The following is a 24,197-nucleotide window of genomic DNA, read 5'->3' on the forward strand; positions in this document are numbered from 1 at the left end:
AAGTTTGGTTTATTCGTCACATACATAGTCATACACAGTATAATTCGCAGTGAAATGGTGGGGAGTGCTCTGTCCAAACTGAGGAAAGAAAACAGGGGTGCATAGAGAAATATAGATTTTCTCTATATGTGAAATATATATATATATGCAAGCTAAATATATATTCTATGTATGTACAAAATATATTAACAATGTATGTACAATATATGTATATTATGATTATATACACAATGTACAATGTATATGGTTGGGTATACATGTACACAATCTCCAGAATGTACAGATCCATTTTGTATAATAACATATCTACAGTTGTTGTGTAACAAGGTAATTGAATATAAATATATATATACAGATGTACAGATATACAGTTATGTTGCATGGTGGTGGTGGTCCCCACAGTTGATCAGTTTCCCTGATTCAGGGCTCGAATGGCCTGTGGGAAGAAGCTCCTCTTCAGCCTCTCTCTCTTGGTCTTCAGGGAGCGAAAGCGCCTCCCTGACCTCAACAGAGAGAAGAGTCTATTGTTGGGATGGGTGGGGTCCTTCACAATTCTCCTGGCCTTGGTCTGGCACCGCTTGTAGTAGATGGTCTGCAGGTCAGGAAGTTCCGTGTGAGAGTTCTCCCAGAGATGGACAGAACTTCCATTCAACTTTTGTTTTTTCTGTATTTCCTGAAGCAGCATGACTAATGTCTTCTCTCTATCTATCTCTCTATCTATCATATGCTAACATCACCAGAACGATGTGCAGACTGACCTGAAAATATAGCGTTTTCTATTTAAACCGCTACAACGTCGTATGACCATGTAGCTTCCAGTACATTTTAAGTGCATTTCTTTATAGAATAAATATTGAGAGTGATGGCATAATTTTAGCAGTACGTTGGAAGACCACGGTAACACTGCTGAGCCATAATGTCCCCTCAGCTCCGTAAACAAAAGCATTGGTGGTCCGGAGAGAGACAGGAACAGGAACAGGCAGTAATCAGCCCGCCTCCCCTGGTGGGCCGCGATTCTCAGCGCTGCCTGTAAAACAAACAAATGTCCCCGGATTTCATCCAAACCACAAACGGGCCCAGATCGGACCCATCTGGGAAGCCCTCGGCTTGGGGATATCTCGCACCGCCACCGCTCTCAGCGACCGCGTTCTTTGCGAGGCCCCCCCACCCTAAACAAGGATCCACCCTTGTTTATCAGGCTGTCATCAAGGCGACCTCTCCCACAAGTGCAGATGCAGCAAACCAGAATGTACTACAAACTAGCGCGTCCCAGCAAAGGACCATCGTTTATAATTTCGTATCAAACTCCAGATATCGATGTTGCTGAAATTTGCCTTCCGGCAGTTCCACTGTGTATCACGGCATAGTTTCTGTAATAGTAGCTGGCGATATGGAAAAGCTCTCAGGTCTACCGGTGGTGGGCCTCCACACGGTTTCCTGTCCCAAAGGAAGCCACTTGGATCGGGTGTCCTGCCTGAGCGCTTCTTCTTTTTAGAATGCCACTAGCCATAGAATTCCTATGGGTCTATTGAACTACTTCTATCGTGCTTTTCCAAAACTGTACGCCGGAATGAATGCGCTGGATGTTTTTGCAGTGCTCGGCAGGCTTAATGGACCGTGTATAGAAATCAACTGAAATGGAGTAAAACGTGGACTACTTTATGTATCCTCCGCCTTGGTGTGGCGAATGTCTGTGCTTCATCTCGTTCAGCGTACTGTTGTGAATGGAGCAGGCATACTAAGGCGAATTATTCCACGCACGCCACAGGCAAAGAAACGTGAATTGGATTTAATGATCAATCCTAGTCTTGTTCTGATTGTTATTGTGATCCCTGCTCAGTGTTTTCACGTGTTGATGTTTATCAGGGTAAATGCAGTCTTGCCTCATGCAGCGATGCAGATTTATTGATGGTCTACACTGAATTACTCATACAACGTTTCCTGGAAATGCAAATGAATCGTTTACATAAGCAGCGATGGCCTCTTTTCACTTCAACACAGACATGAAGTCCACTGTAAGGAGTAACCTACTGCCAGTGCCTTTTCAGTTTCTTTTCACCATAGCGGGCAACATTTCAGCCTTCCGGCCTAGTCCAGAGGTGCGGGTTTCGCGTGGCATGGTAGAGTCGGGGCGGGCGAGAGCCAGACGAGTGTCTCGGAGGCCTCGTTGGCTTGGGCAATATCAGTGCTGCAGTTGCTAATATTGCAATAACGATTAACAAATAAAATCTATTGAGCAGCTCTTCTGTGTTCTGCTGAAAGCCTCCAGCGTTCGGTTTAACCCTGGTGTCAGCTCGCCCTGTGGCGCTGTAAAACCCTGCATATCTTGTGCACTCAGCTCCAGGTTTTACCTCATCATCGTTGCTTATTAAAGCCATCGAGTCTGTCCTCAGTGTTCTTTTGGGGGCAGGACTGGAAGTCCCTGACTTGGAGGTAATGAGGTCGTTTCAGCCTTGATTGTTAAAAAAATAAAATAAAAAAATGTGTTGGCGCATCTTCATGCTTCTGGTTAATTGGACCTTACCTGTGGTGGGAAAGCATGGCTTCTGTTGCCTGGCTGCGAAGGACAGGGGGTCTGAAGGAGGCAAAGCCATCGATCTGATGGAGGCAACGTAATGGATGGCCAAACTGAAGCTGCTATGTTCTGTGGGGAACGGAGGCCTGATTTTAAGACACCTGCAGCGGTCAGTGGAGATGATTTTTGCCACCAATCATTCGGTAGAACGAGAGCTTCTGCCCCATGGAGTGATGAAATCATGCAAGCCACGCAGTCTGGCTGAAATTAGAGGATTGTGTTTCTGGAGGCTGTGGGGATGGGCGCATGGTTAATGTAATTTCGGTTCTCATAACCAGGATTGTCCGACACCGTGGCATTGTCTTTTGGCATGGCGGTCGCCTCTCTGCCTGGCACGCTCTGCTGGAAGTCAAGCTTGAGATGTTATTCCCCCCTCCCACAGAGATTTGACTTCGGATCCACCTGAATGAATACAATTATACCAGAGCCTAATCAGGGTGTCATGCCTTTGATGGTGTTGTTTAATATTGATTGTGTTTTGGGTGCCGTGAAATATGTGTAATTTGGAGCTGTGGCTCAGGCGGGTCTGCGTGGCTGAGTAGCTTTGGTTTGAGGCGCTGTCTGTCATTATGCCCATGGACAAGAATATCAGCGTTTGTCGGGCTACATCCCGTGGTGCTATACTAGAATATTCACAACAGGAAGGATGATTTTTTCTCTCTCTCTCTCTCTCTCTCTCTCTCTCTCTCTCTGTGAGTGAGAGTGATGGCAGTGGGTTGCCAAGTAATAGAAACCAAAGAATATACCTTGGACATTTAGCAGTAAATCTTAACACCAGTGTTTTACTGGTGAAAAACCATGGCCATTTACATTTGACATTTCGCACTGCACACAGTTTGTGTGTGTGTGTGTGTGTGTGTGAGAGAGACTGCTAATCTGTGTGTGGAAGTCGTTGTGTGATGAAATGGGATGTGCGTCTGAATCATGACGCCAGCCGATGACTGTCTATCCATCACCCTCCCAAATCCATGTAAGATTACCATCATGTGTCAAACAGCCTTCACAAATGACCTCACAACTCAAGCATGTAATGGCACGCAGCTCCGGGTGCCAGTATCCACTCTCCCGTCTCTGGAGCCTACCCGCCCGGCCCAGCGCAAGCGTACGCTTGGCTTTGCGGCAAGAAATTGCGTAACATTGTTGGGGGGGGGGGGGGGTTGCTCTGAATCATTTGTCACAAGCCCTTGTTACCTGTGTCCTTCCATGCAGAGTTCCTGGGCAGCCCTGATGCAGTGTTTCAGTAAAATAAAAGCACTCTGACGCGTGTTCAGTGACCAATCAAATGTCACCGCTCGTCCAGGTTTTAATGACTTTCCTGCCTCCCACTCTTTTTTTTTTTTTGTGCTCGGGGCATGACTGTGGAGTCCAGTATATCATGAGCTGAATGTTCTACCCAGGGCACCATTCCGTAGTGCAAGTAATGTGGGGTGGCTTGGGTTTCTGCCCCAGCTGCATGTTGCTCGCAAAAGCCTTTAAATTGCGCCGGCTCAATGGAAATTCCTGAGCTTCAGTGTTGCTGGAACGCAAGAGCCTGCAGTCTCTGATTTGTGTGCTCGTTTGGTACAAACCCCCTCGTTGCGGGAATATCAAATGGATAAATTGGCCTATGGTGGGGATTATGAGTTGGGCAATCTTACCTCATTATCTTACCTTACGTTATTGATCATATCACACGATTCCTCCCCCTGCAGGTTTATTCACAGTGTTGGTCCTCTTCTATTCCACCCACTAGCTCACTAATTCTCTCCCATCACACGATGCCATCAAACCAGGGAGGTGAAGGCAAGCACATGCTTCTTCCAGCCATCCATCATGAAAAGTTATGCAAATTTTCATTACAATTATGAAACGTACTGTTTCATGTATTTAGACTTGAACCAGCTTATGGATTTATTTGAACCATTTAAAATGCAGTTCTGCATTAAAGATGTTACAAATTGGTCCTTATAACCGGAGTTGAACTTTTTTGCATGCTCAGTGGTAGTTTTTACCAATATGCACACCACACAAACGCATAGGGCCCCAGAGACCAGGGGGCCCCCTGTTGGCTCCAAGTGGTTGGCTGAAAAAATGGGGGAAAAAAATTCCTTCTTTTATTGTTAAACACCAAAGATGCCATAACATGCTACCTAGCTAATCAGGGCTCTTGAACGCGAAACACTTGTCACCTAGCGATGCCCAAAGAAGAAAAACTGTTCAGTTGTGACTGCTGTAAGATGGGTGAAGCTTCTACAAGGTAGGTAAATGTTGTTATATTTTGCAGTAAAAAAAATAAGAATGTCAGACACAACTTTGCTTGGGGCCTCAGAAATGCCAAATCCTCCCCTGAGGATGCTCCAGTCAGGATTTTTGAGGCCGTACACCAGTGTGGTGCTGTTTTGTGTCCTCGTCCTGATTTCTACTTCCTAAGGACCCTGTTTTAAAATGAAAGCCACTCGCTAATATCAGCCAATGATGTTAACCAACTCTATCTAAACCGGGTAAATAAATGTTGAAGTTATAGAGTGCAAGTTTGTTTATGGCACTCGCATACAGTTGAATAATTGCAAAATGGTTATGTAATCGGATACAGTTTTGAAAAAGATAGGTGATTTCTGAACAGTACGGTAAAATTAATTCCTTGTGCACTTATGCTTTACAGTACTCTATAGTCTGAACTACAAATACATATTTTATTCTACTTAAGTCTACAAATGTTCACTGTATTACATAAGTCCTAAAATTATACACTGCCTGGCCAAAAAAAGGTCTCACTCTTTCGTTGGACTGCCTTTAGCTTTGATTACGGCACACATTCGCTGTGGCATCGTTTCCACAAGCTTCTGCAATGTCACAACATTTATTTCTGTCCAGAGTTGCATTAGTTTTTCCCCAAGATCTTGTATTGATGATGGGAGATTTGGACTACTGCGTAACGTCTTCTCCAGCACATCCCAAAGATTCTCAATGGGATTTAAGTCTGGACTCTGTGGTGGCCAATCTATGTGTGAAAATGAACCACTCTTTCACCCTGAACCACTCTTTCACAATTTGAGCCAGATGAATCCTGGCATTGTCATCTTGGAATATGCCCGTGCCATCAGGGAAGAAAAAATCCATTGATGGAATAACCTGATGGTTGGGTATATTCAGGTAGTCAGCTGACCTCATTCTTTGGGCACATAACGTTGCTGAACCTAGACCTGACCAATTGCAGCAACCCCATATCATAGCACTGCCCCCACAGGCTAGTACAGTAGGTACTAGGCATGATGCGTGCATCCCTTCTGCCACCTCTCTTCTTACCCTGGTGTGCCCATCAGTCTAGAACAGGGGTACATCTGGACTCATCAAACCACATGACCTTCTTCCATTGCTCCAGACTTGAATCTTTATGTTCTCTAGCAAATTGAAGCCGTTTTTGCCGGTTAGCCTCACTGACGAGTGGTTTTCTTAAGGCTACGCAGCTGTTTAGTCCCAGTCCCTTGAGTTCCCTTCGCATTGTGCGTGTGGAAATACGCTTACTTTCACTATTAAACATATCCCTGAGTTCTACTGTTGTTTTTCTATGATTTGATTTCACCACACGTTTACGTGATCGCCGATCATGATCATTCAAGATTTTTTTTTGACCACTTTCCTTCCTCGAAGATGGCTTCCCCACTGTCCTTCCACTTTTTAATAATGCGTTGGACAGTTCTTAACCCGATTTTAGTAGTTTCAACAATTTCCTTAGATTTGTTTTCTTTGCTTGATGCCTGCCAATTTAACCCTTCTGAAACACATGAACATCTTTTCCACGACCACAGGATATCTTTCGGCATGATTGTTTAACAAATGAGAAGCTACTCACGGCATCAGTTATGGTTAAATAACTTGTTGTCAGATGAAACATAATCACCCATGCAGTAATTATCCAATGGGATGCTCTTACCTATTTGCTTAGTTAAATCCAGGTGGTGACCTTTTTTGGCCAGGCAGTGTATATAGAAACATGTAACACGTCCCACTCTCTTGTTTAGGTCATATAGATTATGAAAAACTGAAACCCATATAATAGCCAATCCTAAAAAGCTAAAGTTTGTCAAATATTTTTGCTTTTCTATGGTATAAAAGATGAATGTGCTCAACACTATGGACCATGTTTCAAAGTATAAGAAAGTATTATAGTCTATATAAGGCAATAATTAATTCCAGTGGATGTAAGAAAATGCAGGGCATTTCTAAATTTCAGCCTACTACTAATTTAGATCATGTAAAATGGCAACAAAGTAGGGCTATAGCTAAATTGTAAAGAATAACGCATTCCTCAACATTGACCCATTTTTACCATCGGCCGTGGCTGCCATTCTTTGGCTCAGCCTACTTCTTAAGCATTGACGGCAAGTTTTTCTTAATAAATCTAGACATCTCTGCGTTTTTGGAAGTCTGTTCCTCTCCTCATCTACAACAGTTGCCACTGTGCTGAAAAGTCGCTCGCTATCTGCACTTGTGCGTGGTGTGCTGAGGCAGACTTGTACCGCTCCTGAGAGTGCGGGGGAGCCACTTTTATTGCTCTGCCAGGAAGCAAGCGACCGTCCTCTCTGTATGACGAGTTGCTCTGACAGGGAGAAAGTCCTGCGCGACGCAGTTTGGTTGCAGGTGTCGCCACTCCCGTGTCCCACAACTTCGTCCAGTAATTCCGCATGCAAGGAACCAGCTTGTGGTACCGTCCTCTGAACTGTTCCCGTCACAAGGTCTGATCTTATACCGTCCATCAGCAGCCCATGCCATTGATGAGCTCGTCTGTTGCGTCAGCTCTTCGAGTGATGTGAGCACATTTTTTTTGATTGATTTCTCCCAGTACCTGGGAATGGCGGAGGCTGTTGGCAGCGTAAGCAGATAGTTGGAGAAGACACTAGCGTATATGTTCCTCCTCGCAGCTACATCGTGCTGCCGCCATTTTTGTAGGCTGTGGCTGTGGTTTAATAAGCAATGTTTGGCAGCCATCTTAATCAGCCTCCCTGCAGCTGGAGGGAGCCAGATACGGTCGGCTGGGCACAATCCATAGCCTTCGTGGCCTTTTCCATGTTCTTGGCGTCATCCCTAAGGACTGTTTGTTTACCTTTCCTCTCGGGCTTTCCCAGTATTGGAACCCTATGTTTTGAAGATTTGATCAATAAAGTGCCGCTAAACAGGGACATGGGACACATGTACTTGAACTAGTTGTAAAACTACACTGTTTGGTATAACTGTAGCAGGCATACGTATATGAAACATTTATGCCCCCGGAAATAAGACGGCGTGGATCCAAGTAGGCAATATGCCGTCCTTTAGTTTTCCGCTACAGACAGGAGCTGTGGCTCAAGGGCAGTGAATTCCGTCATCTTGGCTGCTGTTTCCTGTGACGACTTCCCTTCACTGCTGTGGGATTCCTGCCACTTAAACGTCTCCCTGACAGCCGAGTGACGGAAGACCACATCGCTAAAGTGTTAACTCGCTTTACTGACTTTGCCTTGGCTTGCTTTTCATACACGCCTTATTCTTTGACGTGACTCATTCTCAAATGTCTGATGGCTATTAAATAAATATTAATACTATTTAATCCCAGCCACACCCTACATATAGTGAATTGGTCTTTTTTTTTGGACACCTTGTAGACTGGTGCTGGAGCAGGGAAGCCATTTGCCACAGACGGAGGAATATGTCTCGCATTTTGCAGCATGTAATCTGCTCTTCTGACCGGCCTTTGTAGAGGGCTCCAATCAATCTAGCATGAATAGCAGCTAATAATGACTGACTGGCAGCTGATTGATTGGAGTATCCCTAATTTTAAATCTGAAACACACATGCAGCCAGCAGTCAATAAATAACACAATTGACCCACTTTATGGGGTTTCAAAGTAGCCCTTTGGCATGTGACAATATTGCCACCAGTGCTGAGTACTCTATAATGGTGCACCGGTTGCTGGGAGACAAAGGAACTTTTTTTTTTTTTTTTTTGCCAGGCATCCAACCCATGGAATGATTCTATTCCAAGCGATCCAACTTCCTGTCAAGTTCAGGTAACGAGGGGGTATGATATTTGTTCTGCCTCAGTTCACTCTTTCAGGAGTGGAGAGAATTTTTTATTTATTTTTTGGCCCCACAGGTTCTGTGCTGGTTGTGCTATTGCTGTGGGTGCTGACAGAAGCCCTCCCATCTCAGACAGCTCGAGACATTCTCCTTTCTTTGTCTCCCCTTCAACACCATAGTGCTGGTTAAACCTTGGGTCAGGCAGGGACGTCATGTCCAGCATGTCCCCTGTTGTCGGGTCGCTGTATTTTTCACCGACGTACCAGGATGACGGGTCAGTTTTACCGTCTTTCGCTCGGAGGCCTCAGCATCCACACCTAAAGATATTCATTTTAGGGAGATGAAACACCAGCATTAAACACAGAGCACTCGTACAGTCACCACCCAACAAGTATATTTGTGAAATCTGTCAGTGGACTGAGGGCGGCCTTCGCCGACTCCAGAACATCAATACCTTGTATCGTGTTGGCACAAGATGTCTTGCTTTCCCATCGAGACCTGCATAATGTCTGTTGAAGCACTTTCAGTCATTGACTCTGGTCCCCATAGTGAGGCACAGTTATCATGGCTGGACCCAGTGCGTGTCCTGGGGCTGATGCAGCTTCGCTGGTGGAAGCAGTCACACCCCCTTAGACTTTTTAGTGAGAGTTACTGGATTTATAATTAGAAAAATATAAATACATTAATATAAAAACAAACCAATTATTTTGTCTTATAAACATAAAGCCAACGCAGGTGATCTACTTCAGCCAGTGGGCCCTCATGTTCTCATGTACTTTTTTTGTAACTTGGTATTAGTTTTTTAATTAATGATTTTTTTCCCATTGTTTCTTTGTGTACTAGAAGACTATAGAAGTGAATTTCTTTGTTTCCACCTTTTGACTCCAGCTGTTCACTGCAGTAATGAGCAAATGGTAACATTTGGGGTTTTTTCAAAGATTTGTTGCTGGGACCATTTAACCTTAAGTTTGGCTTGAGTCCAGATTTTTTGCCTAGGAATGTGTATTATTAGTTACTCTTATTACTGCTGTTATTACTAATTGCTATTCATATATTATTACTACTTTTAGTAGTATTTTTTCCCCCTATGTAGCTTAAGGCTAGTTTGTGTTCTTTATCTACAGCTAGATGCAGCCTGTGCCCAAGTCATGGCGGGTGAGTCCAGTTGCCGAGTTGCAAGGCCTTCAGCATATTTGCACCTCGGTCTGTTCTCCATGCAGGCTGTGTGGCCTTCACCGACACCCTAGTCCTCTATTGCTTCCTTCAGGTCATGGCCAGTTAACTCCCCAGTGTGTGAGTAGTTTGTTTGAAGACACGTACTCTTTAGATTGCAGTGTCAATAAAACGGATGTTCCCATTCCGGTTTGGCTCAGATGTACGACTGGATCATAAGTCACTCGTTGCAAGAAATTCGACGTTCTGTATTAGTGCCGCACTCCTCTGTCCGCATTCCCTGTACAAATGGGGTATGGTGGTGTTCAAAAACATATCTGTGACTTCGCAGCTCACGCCGTGCATCTCATGGCCTGTAAATCCCATGTTGCTCACAGCTCTGAATGACACTGTATCCTCAGCTCGAGAGAATGTGACCACCTCAGTCACCCCTCCATTGCATGCTGTTTTTATCGTGTTTTTCAGACTGCTGTAACATGTCGGTCAGCGATAACCGTTTCTGGATTGTTTCTCAAATATGACGGGCATGAAGGATATTCGCCTTCGTAGAGACGCGTGGTATAATTTTGGCCAATCAGCACTTCCATCTGGTAGACAGTTATTCTGTTGGTTTGGGAACGTAGCATGGAACCACATTATTACTGGCCAAGTTTTACAAGGAATACATCAAATGTCACTCACTTTGATCACAATATAAAATCGTCAGACCGCCCATCCCTTATAGGGGTATCGCAGGGTTCCGTGTGCTTGCGCAGTTTGCAGTGACTTTGTTAAATGGTCAGAGGAAGCAGACTTGTTTCTTTTTCATGGCTTCCGCGATGCACAAAAGAAGGTGGACCTCAGTGGAGGGCGTCTCCATGGGACCCTTGTTGAGCTCGGTTTAGCCTCCGATTGATTTGTGGCCTGGGCCCGTATCGACTAGAAGTAGTGCTTCACCCCAAAATGCACAAGGCACCGATCACCTCTGAAAGCTGGCATGAGGCACTAGGAGCTTGACATTATGTAAACGCTTCATTGGCCTTTCCTGATGTACTATTCTGTTAAAAGCTCATTGTGTTTATACCGGCTTCACGGGATGAGTCGCAAAGCTTGGAGAACCGCTGTTAAGCTGTTTTTCTTCTAATTAGCAAATCGGTTTGCAGAGTCACCACTGTATTTTATGAATAGCACCTTTAACGTAACTTTTTAATGCTGTGTGCCAGTGTGTTCTCGGCTGGCTCGGTTCGGGAGCGCCTCGCCAGCAGGGAAAATTCCAGAACTGGAAGAACGTCACCAAATGTGCTTCCGTGACGTTTGGAATTAATGCAACCATGGAGATCGGAATTTTTTCCCCCACACCATTAGGTTTGTTTACTTGGTCAGTATAGCTTTCTTGGTGAAAGCTAAGGGCTTCCAGTGCTAGCAGGGGCCTGGCAGTTTAAATCACTCACCCTGTTTCTATCGCGCATCTGAAATATCGCTCCCACGCACCCTCCGCTCGCACAAAACCAAGGGTTCCATGGTAAATTGCATCTCACTGCCTCATTCCTATTCAGAGTCGGAGCATTAAGATGTGGTGATGGGTGAATTCTCTTTGCACCAAAGCGAACAATATTGATTAAAAAATCACGCCGCTTCGTCCACGTGGATGGACTCTTATTTGCTATTATTAACGTTATATTGTTACGATGTGAAGACCAGCCACCAGTCATTGAACAGAGATGAAAAAATGGGACACGAACTGGGAAAAGAAATGTCTCAGCGAAGTTGTTTTTTATGATTATAAGTGGTTCTTTTCTCACTGGAATATTATTGCCTACTGGAGAGCTTCAGCTGGTGACTAGAGCACCTAAACATAGTGTGAGAAACTGTAAGAGTGTTATTACACACCCTTATCACAATGGATATGCAGCATTGTGAGCCCAGTGCAGAGACACAGGTATTGCTCTTGCCTTTATGGGCATTGGTTTCCTGTGTGTGTGTGCAGCGAGAGCTCCCCCGTGGCCGCGGCAGGCGCCACACGTCTCTGTGTGTCAAACATTTCCGTCTCCGCGGGGATGCCTGGCATACTCGCATGGCAGGCTCGTCGTCGAGCCCAGACCAATTTCAGCGCCTGGTCTGCCCCGCGCTCTCCCATCAGCCTGTCTTCCATTTTTGCAGGGGTTTTGTTGTCTATGTGGTGACGCGCTGGGACTGGCACGGCTCTACCACCTCATTTAAGCCCTCGGAGTGTTTTCTAGTCGGACCCGGACACGGTCGGCACCAGGCACAGCCCGCCGGCCAGCGCGTTTTTGTGCGTAGTGCTCATCTTTTTGGACTTTGTCGTCCCTATGCTTCCGTTTTGCCGTGTTTAATGCGCCCAGCGAGCAAGACCGACGCCACTCTGGTCCTCTCCTGCGTCCTCTCCTCATGTCTTCGGGAGGACGTGTCGTCCCTGTGTCTCTTCCTCCCCTCGCTGGCCCTCTCTGTTCCAGTTCTCATCCAGCGGAAATGGAATCCTCTCGGGCTCCTTCTCAGGCGCCTGACAGCCCATCAGCCTGTCGGCGTCTGTGGAAGAGGAGCGTGACGAATGTTCCGTCTCTCCCTGTCCTCCTCCCGCTCCGCTCCTTCCATCCTTCCTCCTCCGTGGCCTCTGGGAGAGATCCAAGCACGGCCTGTTAAGCTGCTCATTATAAATTCCAGCTATTCGCTTCCAAAAAAATCAACGGGGGGCAGCTGCCCTTTATGCTGCCCCCTCTCCCACAGTGCCTCGTCCACAGCGGTCTGCTGCCGCTCCTGACAGAAAGCTGCTGTGTGTGTGTGTGTGTGTGTGTGTGTGTTTTGAGGCATATGCAGTTATTTATCCTTCTTTTCTGCCAACGTGGCGTTTCCTCAGCATGCGCCCCTCGTCTCGACCAGGGAAGCGAGATGATGCGCGCCTCGTGTGTGAAGCGTCGTTAAAGTTCACGCCTCTGTCCTCTTCACCCTTTTGTTTGGCAGCGATGACAAATACACCCTCGCTTTCTTTCGCTCTCATGCTCCGTGTTTCTTTCTGATGCGCTCCTGCTGTCTCTCTCGTTCACTTGCTCGTTTGCTAGTTCTCAGTGCGCTCTCTCTCTCTGTCTCTGTTCACCTTGGATCTGAACACTGGTAATAACAGTCTCGTATTATTCCACATATGCAGTTTAGGATGGTGTTTCCTGTTAATTCCCAAAATGTGAGGAGATGGCGTTGACTCGATCTCCGTTTCACCGTCATTTATGATATTTCGTGTTGATTGATGATCTGGATTATGATTTTTGGGAGAGAAACATTCGTTATTTAGAGGCATGTGGATACTAGTTTAGGGTCAGGAAGGCCAGGTTCCTGCTCTCACATGTAGCCTAACCCCCCCCCCCCCCCCCCCCAAACCAAGAAATTGTCCGGGAGATGTCTAGCTCTGTTTTTCCTAGAACTGTAATTGGACATGAATTAACCCCATTCCCCCCCCCCTCCCCCCTCTCCAGTTCAGTACCAGATGGAGATGATGAGGAGCCTCCGTCATGTCAACATTGACCACCTGCACGTTGGCTGGTACCAGTCCACGTATTACGGCTCTTTCGTGAGCAGAGCTCTGCTGGACTCCCAGTTCAGCTACCAGCACGCCATCGAAGAGTCCGTGGTGCTCATTTATGGTAAGGTGCTTCTCTCTCTCTCTCTCTCTCATTGCTGAGCAAGCGTACTGCCTCCCAGGATTTATAGGCAGAGGTGCACACAGCAACACCTGCAGACTAAATTCCCGTGCAACGTCTCAGGAGTGGTAGTTACCTCACCTGGAATCCGACCATAATTAGTGATCCCAGTATGCCTTCAGTGATGTCTTTACACAAGCCATTTTGGTAAATGACTGAAATCTGGTGGAGTAGCATGGTAGCTATGTAAAAGAGAATAGAGCTTGGCCAGAAATGCTAAATGGTGCTGTTGGCTTTGGTTTCTTGATGGCCACATTATCCCATTAATGTTATAGCACTGATGTAATTGTGATACGTTTTTTGATGTATGGAAAAATGTTGTATTTCCAGCACAATTAATTTAGCCCTTTCAGTAGGGCAGTTGTATAACGAGAGGCAGGAATGTGGCGTTTTGGCGGTCAGGCACAGCTGCTCCCGTGGTCCTCCAGAGGGGCGACCCGAGCAGCATGCTGCGGGCTCCCGGCTACACCTCCGCATCCATAATCGCAGCCTCTTTTATGAAGCATTAATAATGCACGCTGCCATATTAAAGAGCCCTGGAAGAAAACCTCCGAAAAACCCGGCACCGACGTGCCCCATAATCACAAGCAAGGAACTTGAGAAAAGACCACAAGGTCCTCTTGCATATGCATGGGGTTGGCCTGGTGTTGCAGTGTGGGTTTTTTGGGCCTGTTTTATTAGTTTCCCTGGTTAAACAAACTGGGGAATGCCATTGTGTGTGTAAGCGACCAAATAAAACGGGGTCGTGCAAAACGGGCCATGATCGTGGTCGGCCGATTTCTAACGACTCGTTAGGGTTGACTTCATCTTTTCTTTGCATCATCTTCCATCGAGCTGCTCATAGCGTGTCGATCCATCACCCCTCTCGGAACACAGCATACGTTTTTTTTGTTTGTTTGTTTGTTTTTGTTCCCTTTGGCTGCCGACCCGTGTCGGGAGGGTGGCTTAAGGGAACAGGCAGGGCCAATCCAGGCGGCGTCGAAGAAGCAGCTGTGAAGTCCCAGGTCCATAAAGACATCGGAAGTGTTTAAGGCCTTCCTGCTGACCGCATTAATTCAGTTACAACTCGATTACTAAAACCGCCGCCAGCCCCTGTGGCCTCTGCCTTCTCAGGAGACGAGAGGAGGCCCGTGCCGTGTGACCTTTCTGGTCCCGTGCTTGAGATTGGTTTGTCAAAAAATGAATTAAACGCCTCCGTGAAGGAGCGCGGACGTTCGAGACGGCAGTGGTTTCTGCGGTGGTTTCCTTTTTTTGACCTTTCTGTCATGTTAGCGTATTTCCTTGCTGTCCACAAACAAAACGCGATACATTTAAGACCTTTTCATAACATTCACTTAGTCATCCAGGCGTTTGAACTCCCTAGACAGCTGGTCACCGTGGCAGTGCAGAATGTCACGTCGTTCAGTTTTGCTTCTAGTTCCTGTTATTGGGAAGCACTTTTTGTTGTGTCCAAAAACAGGAGTGATCAGAGTGAGTATTGGGATGCATGTCTGCAAGCAGAAAGGATTTTAATACTAATTGTAAAAGATGGCTTTACCGTTGTGCTGATTTACTGCACGGTCTTCAGGAAGATTCATCGATATTTATAATGCTTTGCTGCCTTGGGTGGGAGTTGAGGAGACGGAGAGCCGTAATGGCTGGCTGTGTGCGGAGACGACAACAGTGCCACTCTATAACGTCTCTCTTTTGTAGATCCCCTCAAGACGGCGCAAGGCTCACTGTGCCTCAAGGCATACAGGCTAACACCTAAACTGATGGAGATTTGTAAAGAGAAAGACTTCTCCCCAGAGGGGTAAGCAACTCGCCCGCACTCCTGTGTACGTGCACGCTCTCACTCTCTCACACACAAACACGCACGACTGAACACAGGTTTGAAGGGATCATCTCAGGATATGTGTTCCCTAAACCACACGGCAATGCATGAAACCGTAACTGACAGTCACACTCCCAAAAGGGAACATGAAGGCAGGACCAAATCTGCCCCTGTCAGGGGCATTCAGTCTGTCCTGTTCTGCTTACTTTGTTGGCGAGATGGATAAAAAGGCACGTAGCTAGCCACTCCCCCCCCCCCCCCCCCCTGCCGCCGCCGCACAGGTCGTCAGCGAGCGAGTAAAAAAACAACAGCAAAAAAAAAAAAAACCTCAGAATGGTGCTGATGTAGACTCGGTGGGGTTAGTCATCTGTCCCGGCCAAACTAACCCCCGCACAAAGTTTCCAGCTTCGCCCTTCCGGTAATTGCTTTTAAATTGCGAGGAGACACAAGTGTAATGGGATGAGCTTGCAGCAAAGGAACGGTGGGGACACGGCGGAGCAAATCCAGGCACGTAGCAACAGCGGCTGTTCCTGTTGCATGGCTGAAGCACTGACACAATAGGCTGCAGGTAAAAAAAAAAGGATCCTCGCGGAAATATTAAAGCTACTTCACTGGACTTTGATGACCTTGGTCTTTATGGGTCTGGGTGCCCTGTACTGAACATATTTGGAATCTGCGCATTGCGTTCGGTGGCCTACATCTACTCCGTGTGCGTGCAGGTCTCAGAACTGAAGAGGGTTATTGATTTTCGGAGTGTAATGAGTAATTTGGCGAGTGTTTACCTTTATTGTAGGCCAGTGGTAAACACTCTCGCGTCTCTTCCCGTTCACAGGCTGAAGAAGGCGAACATCGGCTATGAGCACATGTTCGAGGAGGTGCCCATCGTCATCAAGAACTCCCATCTGATGAACGTGCTGATGTGGGAGCTGGAGGAGAAGAGCACTATGGCTGACAAACATGAGCTACTCAGTCTGTCCAGCAGGTCAGAGCGCAGCACGCGTAGCTACTCAGTCTGTCCAGCAGGTCAGAGCGCAGCTTGCGTAGCTACTCAGTCTGTCCAGCAGGTCAGAGCGCAGCACGCGTAGCTACTCAGTCTGTCCAGCAGGTCAGAGCGCAGCACGCGTAGCTACTCAGTCTGTCCAGCAGGTCAGAGCGCAGCACGCGTAGCTACTCAGTCTGTCCAGCAGGTCAGAGCGCAGCACGCGTAGCTACTCAGTCTGTCCAGCAGGTCAGAGCGCAGCACGCGTAGCTACTCAGTCTGTCCAGCAGAATCCACCATACATTCACGAGCAGGGGTGGCAAACAGGAATCCCAGAGCAGCCAGCTGGACTACAACTGAATAATAGTGATAAATGAGTGTTGTTGTTATTTAGTACCTGTTTTATCCTGTTTGTACAGCCCCCAGCAGAATGAGTCACAGTCATAGTGAGAGTCCCCAGTGTAACGAGAGCTGAGGTGTTTGTCAGGGGGAAGAATGCCAGTGGTACTGTCACGGTCAGACGTAATGGGAACTGCAGCTTGGAGTAAAGTATGAGCAGAGAGTTCCTTACTTTTTAGCCTGACAAGCGAATCGGACTGCCCAGTTTATTTAAGAGACTCTGTCCGTGGGCCGGTGCCAGTATGGAGTCTTCCCGTTTTAATCCTCGTTCCGTTTTCCAGATGATGGTACTGGATAGACAGTCTGTGAGAAGGTCAGGAGCCGGGCGAAATGAGGAGAAACCACGCCAATGCGCACACGTGCTGAAGACAAGTCGCTCAGTTTTCCTGCTCACTTATATAGAGCCAGTCGTGACAGAGCAGTTGCACAGTATAAGCCTGCCACACCATTCTCAGTCTCTTAAAGCACTGCTCACCAGTCTTCAGTAACAGCAAAGTACAAGCTACTATTGACCATGAGCTCACAGACACTGAGAGTACACACAATAAACTTCAATAAGATAGCTAATTGGCTAGGTACGCTAACATTTTACCCCTTCGGTCTTTAATTGCTTGCTTCTAAATACCAAGCAAGCTGAATTAGTTTAGCTGTCATGCATGTTAGTTTTGGTTTCTTCTCCTTTCCTTTTTAGTTTCATTAACTATCTAATTAGACACCGCTTACTCTGCAACGGCAAAAAGTCTAATATTTCATGACTTTGTCAGAGTGGTAAATGAGATGGCAAAGCAGTGGTCAAAGGTCAGCGGTTAGAGACCTGTACCGCTAGTGATGAAAACACTTTTCCCAGCTAATGTTAATAGATAAATGGCACCTTGTTAAAAAAGTCACTTCTGGACCTGCCACGTTTGTTAAATGTTGATCTTTATTTCCCAAGGTATTAGCGAGCGGATAGCATAGGCCAGTTATGAAAGAGTCGGTTCTCACAGGCAACGGTTAGGGGCTGCGTTTGCTGACCGAATGTGTGTGATCCAAGAATAGATCTTTAAGGAGCATCTCTGGTGTTGTATATCTCAGCAATGCACTCTCCAAAGCCTGACAAAACCATGATCTCTTATAATGCATGTCCACGCACAATTTGGGGCAGCGCTAGAGAGGCAGCACAACCCAGTTTTATAAATCCATGTTCTGGTCTCTAGGACCTAAAGCAAGCACATAAATCGTAACAGCGTAACAAGAAAAGCAATGTCCTCCATTTTTGAACCTCAACTGTACCAGATACAGTAGCAACGTTTGTAGCTGCACACACAAATGTACTTACAAGAGTCTGAATTATGCATATAACTACAGTCAGTTTATCTCACATGGGCTGTCAAGCTAGTTGCACATTTCTAGAATGGACAAATTGCTAAGCTAATTATGGTCTCTCTGTGCCTCTCTTACACACTCGCGCACTTACACATCTCACACACACACACTCTATCTATCTCTCAATCAATAAACCTATCTAATCTACCTGCAATTCAAAGCGTTGTAAGACCTGGTGTGTCTAATAGTCACACTTGTAGATTTTTACAGCCTCCCTCATGTCAGCCAGAGAATGCTAATGCATTCAGGGCGTAATTTCTCTCTTAATGTGCACAGTGATGCCCTTTTCCTCTCTAAGCAAATACCAAGAGGCCCAGGGAGCATATACGCCAGTCCACAACCACCGAGCTCGAAAGCGTTTACCAGGGAGAGTTCAGTGAACCGTGGGTGGTCAGCAGCTGAAGATGGCTGTAATTATACAGTGATCTCAAAAATGGTTAATTAAACAGCAAGCTACTTTCTCCTACTTAGTAAATTATTCGTAAAAGTTTTAGATCACAGTGGAGGGAAATGTGTGACGGGTGAGGTTTGGCTGGAGGTGTGGGAGGTGTCCTCGCTCTCCTGAGACCGCGACTGGAGCTCTTCCCCGACCCTTGGGTCCACAGAGAAGACCCTAGTTCACATCAGATAAATCTTAATTTTGTCTGGTGGGATTTTTATTTTTTTTTAATTGAAGAGGACGCTGCTGTGGGGAGAACGTGCTCGGCTGTTCAGTGGACTGTGTTTCTTAGGCTCGCTCGCTTTGACTAAGCTGGGTGTCCATCTGCAACCGTAGTAACCATCTGGAGAAGAGTCTGCAGCTGCTGATGGACCGCGTGGATGAAATGAGCCAAGAAATCGTCAAGTACAACAGCTACTGCCGCAACCTCAGCAAGCAGCAGCAGCAGAAGCACCAGGTATTTGCCCGTCCTTGCTCACGCCAGCGAACTTCATGCTTCACTTTTTTGTCTGCTGCACTTTGTGATCGCTTGGCAGGTAACTGGGGAAGGGAGACTACGGGGGGGGGCGGAAGTGGGGGATCGTTTAACAAAGCAAAAATGGGGGGAGGGGCTTTGCTGGAGAAGTACAGGGATTTGTCTGTCTGTCTCTCTCCGTCTAGGATATCTGTCTCCCTGAATGACTTCAGCACAATGCTTTGCCTGAAAATTGCTGTGTCATTTTTGCTAAACCTTGTTCAGAGAAGCTCAGGAATCAAAGAACAATCTCTCTCTCTCTCTCTCGCTCTCTCCATTCTCCCCCTTTCTCTCGGTATCTCTCCATGACACTATCGATTTGCCTGTCCTCACATTGTCATGCTCTGCCCCAATAACATTCACAGTACATTCTCAGCAAACTGCCGTGTCATTTTTCCTACTGTCCAAGTGCAGGGTAAGGTGTCAAGCTTTATTTACCCAAAGGTGAGTGCACCAACTTGCCTTAGGAAAGCCGTTTAAGCGATTCAACCCAACAATAATTTTGCAGAAGACAGCTGCGACACATGCACATGCTTCGGAGTTCTCTCCCAACACTGTCCTTTTAACAGAAAGTGTTTACGTGGTGATTTTAAACTGATCTTGCACTTGAGGAGTAAAACACAATGCAAGTAGCAAGGAGCAAACAGACCTGCTTTGGTAAACCTCATATAGTGAGCATGCTAACTCAACGCTGTCATACAGTTCAAGAAAAGTTCAGGTTTTCTGCACTTCACGCCGTTATTCTTGTAGTCCATTTAAAGTGAATTATTCATGCCTTAATCAGTCCACATCAAGCCAACCAGTGGATGGTCACATGGGTTTCATGAGGGCATGTTAATTTGGTGCGTTTTATTTCTCTCCTTCAAAATCGACGTTTTCTCCTTGTGTTGACATTGCAGCCAGAAAAGCCCTTGACATTTCCACAGGCTTCGCCGTGCTGACGCTTTGGAAAGATCAGTAGTGCGTAGACACATGGGGCTTGGTGGCAGTGGTGAAATAAGATCTGAAACACATTCCTGCCAAGTCACCTGTTTGATCAGGTATCTCTTTTCTTTTTAAAGGAAATGCAATCTCAGATGCATCCTATTTCAGAGAAGCCAGGTTTTCAGTGGCTGGAGGTTAAAGATGTCGTACCATGAATATGGTTGGAAAAGTTGGCTTAGCAGCTGAAATGTCAATGGAATGACACTTTTTTTGTTCTATTCTACAGAGAGCACGATACGTCTGGCACTGGAATTCTAAGACATCAGAAAACCTCACCTTCACTGCATACCTCTCCTATATCATTCAGTGCTGCCAAAATAAAACCCGTATAAAAGACGCTCTTTATATAAGGATAGCTGAAGGGCCCCGGTAGCTACAGTTCTTCTATTGTGAGCAGCTGGATATGGGTAGGGAATTCGTACAAGCCTCATGCCAAAGAAACCCCACATTGCAGTGTTTGCGTGCTGCTTAATTGCGGCACGTGACACACTAGCACATCTCCGCGAAATGTCCTCCTGATTTCCCAGAGTACGCCGTCAAGGAAACGACCCTTTTTTTGAGCAATTAGCTGTGGTAGCCAAAGTGGTTTTGTCCAGGGGGGCGGGGCTTAAACGGAGCCACAAACAAGAAGGCCTCGTGGCCTGCATCCATCTCACCACAAAGGCCCTTGCATCAAACCCGGTCAAATCCTGTGTAATTATGTCTGACATCAATCACACCCCCACCTCACCCCCCGTTTGCCCTCATGCATGGCGCCTCCCTAACACCAACCCCTTATCTCCACCCGGCGTGCGATACATGCCACATCGATCATCGTTTAAGATCAAACCACACCAACGCTGCGTCTGTCTTAAATCATAACACCCCCCATCCCCACCTCCACCCCCCAGTTTTTTACGGAAATGACCGATTTTCTCTGCAGTGGTGTAAGTCACTTTAACGGGAGCCGGGAATGAAATATCCTTTTCTTTCCTGGTGGGCGTTTATTCCAACACACTCACGGCCTTGCTTGCTAAACTTGGCTGAAGAAGACGTGGCTGAACAGCGCTCGGCCATTTTCAGTTTTGAGCATCTCTGATTAATGACATTCAAGGCAACATGAGCCTTGGCAAGGGGAGGTAATGATTAAACAGCCTGGAAGGCAGGCGAGGCAGAACATGCTGTAGCAGCCTTGTGGGCAATACCTGACAACTTTAAAAAGTAACCAATATCACTGAACGTATTGATCTTCAAATGTACGTGTACAATGTTCCTGGGTGGGTTTTTTTTTTGTATTCCGGTCCACAGACTTTATCCCTGTGGGGCAGGCAGAAGCCTTTTATTGGCTGGTGTTAAGCCCACATCGCGTCGAGATCAGTGGAGGTGCGGTGTGTGTGTATTCCAGTTCCAGTTCTCTTCCCATTGTCTTTCCCTTTGTTTTGTTTGTTCCGGCTCCTTCTCTTTGTTCCGCCCTCCCACACAGTGATCACAGTTGTTGGAGCAGACAGCGCAGCTGAGAAGGCTTCCCATGTTGCTGGTGTCTTTCACAATTAATTGATTTCTCCAAACCCCCCCCCCCCATCCTCCCATCTTCACCTCTTTCCTTCTAACACTCTCTCTCTCTCTCTCTCTCTCCCCCCATCTTTTTCTTCCACCACCCCCCGGGTTTTTGCTCTCTGTAGTATCTGCAGAGGCGGCAGCAGGAGAACGCCCAGCGGCAGAGCCGTGGCGAGCCACCGTTGCCCGAGGAAGACATCAGCAAGATGTTCAAGCCGCCGCCGCCACCTCCGCGCATGGACACGCTCCTCATCGCAGGTACCCAAGGAAGCAATCTCAGCCAATCAGCTCTCCTTAAATTCCTTTTATTCACCCGTAGTCAAATTGATTGTCCCATCTCCACGATTCTGGGAGGGTAACGGGAAAGGGGGCAAGTTTCTTGCCACAAACTACCGGAGAGGGACTTGTAGCTTGTTATGTAATTGTTTATCCTGTCTAAGTAAATTCAATACGCAACATAAGGTGATGGACTTGGAATTTGGTTGAAATTTGTACATTACATGTTTTATACTCAAAAGTCTAGTTTGGTACCTGGTGTTTTTAGGCGTCTGAATTCCTCTGTCTGTTCCCACTTTCTCGCCCCTCCAGTAGTATGGCTCCAGTTTGTCAGCTTCACCTTCTCTCCCTTTGTTTCCGAGCACTTTAGCCTGCATACATTTATCAGGGGACTCCTGACAAGCCTCCTTGGGTTAACTGGAGATGTGACATTGTGACCCATGTTGCAAAATCTCCAAAATATCTGTCTGTGGACTAATGCATATTTAGACAGTGAAAATTAAAATGCGATACATGTACCACTTACATAAGGTTGCAAATATATATATATATATATATATATATATATATATATATATATATATATATATATATATATATATTACACACACACACACACGTAAGGCTGATTTGTATGCTGTAAATATCTCTGTAGACTTCCACGTTAAAGAAAACATCTAGTTGAGTTGGATGTTTATCGCCAGCAGCTTATATGAATATTCCGAGGTCATGTCTCAAAGTTCACGGCCTCCTTTAGGTGCTGCTTGCGCCTCTGTAAGCATTGTGGGATTCCTGCTGTGATGGCAGCTGACTAAGTCCTGGTGTGGCCCCTTGTGCAGTTCTTTTCCTTGGGAAATTTCCAATAGTCTTGATTGAATTTCCTCCAGTTATGCATGGAATTGTACATGTTCCAAAAGTGATGCTGCTGAACTGACTTAACGACCCTGCGATTTACATATGTATGCATGTTTTCTTTGCCTTAACAAGGACAAATCAACAACTACTGTCAGAACGTGAAGGAATTCACCTCTCAGAATCTTGGCAAGCTTTTCATGGCTCAGGCTCTACAGCACCCCAGCAGCTGAGGAGCGTTCACAGAAGAGAGCGATCTCAATTTAACCACCCCGACGAGTGTACACTGCCAAACCTGATGCTTTTTAATATCCCAAGTGCAAATTAAAACACATTTACATTGATCTCAAAGGAGGTCTGCATATGTGGTGTTTGTAATTGGTGCATCGGTAATAAAAATGTGTGCGTCTCATTGCTGCCTGGTGTCTGGACTGTTTTGTATTTGGAGATGCATCTCCATCTGCTCAGGTGTATCTGCTGTGGGCCTCGGAGCTCCAAGCAACGGGTGTGCGGTTTCATCTTTCTGATCTTCCTCCAGCATCTTTTTCTCGTGTATGTGGTTGAAACATGAGCGAGCGCATGGAACGAGCAACGGAACATTCTGTTGATGCGTTTAACTGCTACGCAAAACTTGCAGTGTTTAAACTGTGCATCCTGTTAAATCATCATAACCTGCTACTTAAGAATCAGCGTCTGACTGGAAGTTGTTTTTTTAAACCATAACCAGAGTCCCAGAGTCTCCAAAGTCGCATTAACAAACCTGCAGCTCCTCACAGGCCTGACCCACCCCCACACTGTGACAGAGGAACAGTACCCTTATCAGCGCCTCTTAATGAACCTGTCCAATCAGTTTTAATCACAAACAATTATGGCCATTGTCTTCAGCGGGGCAGCGTCCTCCTAATCACTCACGCTGCCGTATAGCGTGCTGCCAGCGTTTCTGGACCTGAGCCCTCATGTACAATTTCATCTTGGGTGTGAAATGGTGACTCACCCCATCAGTCCTCCCCCTAATGGAAGGAGAACTAATTATGTCAGCTCTGATTTGCAAGGGCAAGCGGGGGGGGTGGGGGGTTGGAGGTCAACTTGATGCCGAAACGTGGCGTTCATGTAATGGCCCCCTGCTCCTGGGCGACTGCCGATCTGTGTTGTGTCTACTGATACTTCATACAGAAGGGAACTTCGGTAGAGCGTCGGCTGGACTTTTGTGTTATGGTTCGGTGCGAAGCTCAGGACAGACCAGATGCGTGAACACCTGCCTTGTGGCAAAACTGAAGCGGTCACATTTTAATAAAATTGTATGTGTGTTTTTCTGGCCCATCTAAGCCTTCGTCAGAGTTTGGGTCTAAGGTACCATTGCTGTTGTGGCTGGATGCTGCTGGAGTCTCACTCCTTCCTAGCTGTAGGCATGTTGGCTTAAGCCTGGGGAGAACTCTGTACATTTCATTTAGCCATCGAAGTCGTGGTGAGTCTCATTTGCAAAGGATGTTTTTTTGTTTTGGTTTTTTTTTTGTCTTTTTTTCTGAATTTGTCCTCTCTGTTTGTGTTTCTGTGGCAAGAAAATGTCTGT

The 24,197-nt window shown here is 46.4% G+C and overlaps 1 protein-coding gene across 1 annotated transcript in view; it reads left to right on the forward strand.

Moving 5' to 3' along the window:
• The window catches only part of eif3ha (eukaryotic translation initiation factor 3, subunit H, a), a 32,253-nt gene extending 9,214 nt beyond the window's left edge, over positions 1 to 23,039 (forward strand). The window contains exons 3-8 of the mRNA XM_035526658.2: positions 13,246 to 13,413; positions 15,163 to 15,262; positions 16,116 to 16,265; positions 18,802 to 18,922; positions 21,625 to 21,757; positions 22,763 to 23,039. Of these exons, the coding sequence (XP_035382551.1) occupies positions 13,246 to 13,413; positions 15,163 to 15,262; positions 16,116 to 16,265; positions 18,802 to 18,922; positions 21,625 to 21,757; positions 22,763 to 22,860 (770 nt within the window). The 3' untranslated portion in view covers positions 22,861 to 23,039. The remainder of the gene's footprint in view (positions 1 to 13,245; positions 13,414 to 15,162; positions 15,263 to 16,115; positions 16,266 to 18,801; positions 18,923 to 21,624; positions 21,758 to 22,762) is intronic.
• The last annotated feature ends 1,158 nt before the right edge of the window (positions 23,040 to 24,197 follow it).

Source organism: Electrophorus electricus, chromosome 1 (genome assembly GCF_041902795.1).
Source record: "Electrophorus electricus isolate QZ-2024a chromosome 1, ASM4190279v1, whole genome shotgun sequence".
In the NCBI taxonomy this organism is placed as follows: domain Eukaryota; kingdom Metazoa; phylum Chordata; class Actinopteri; order Gymnotiformes; family Gymnotidae; genus Electrophorus; species Electrophorus electricus.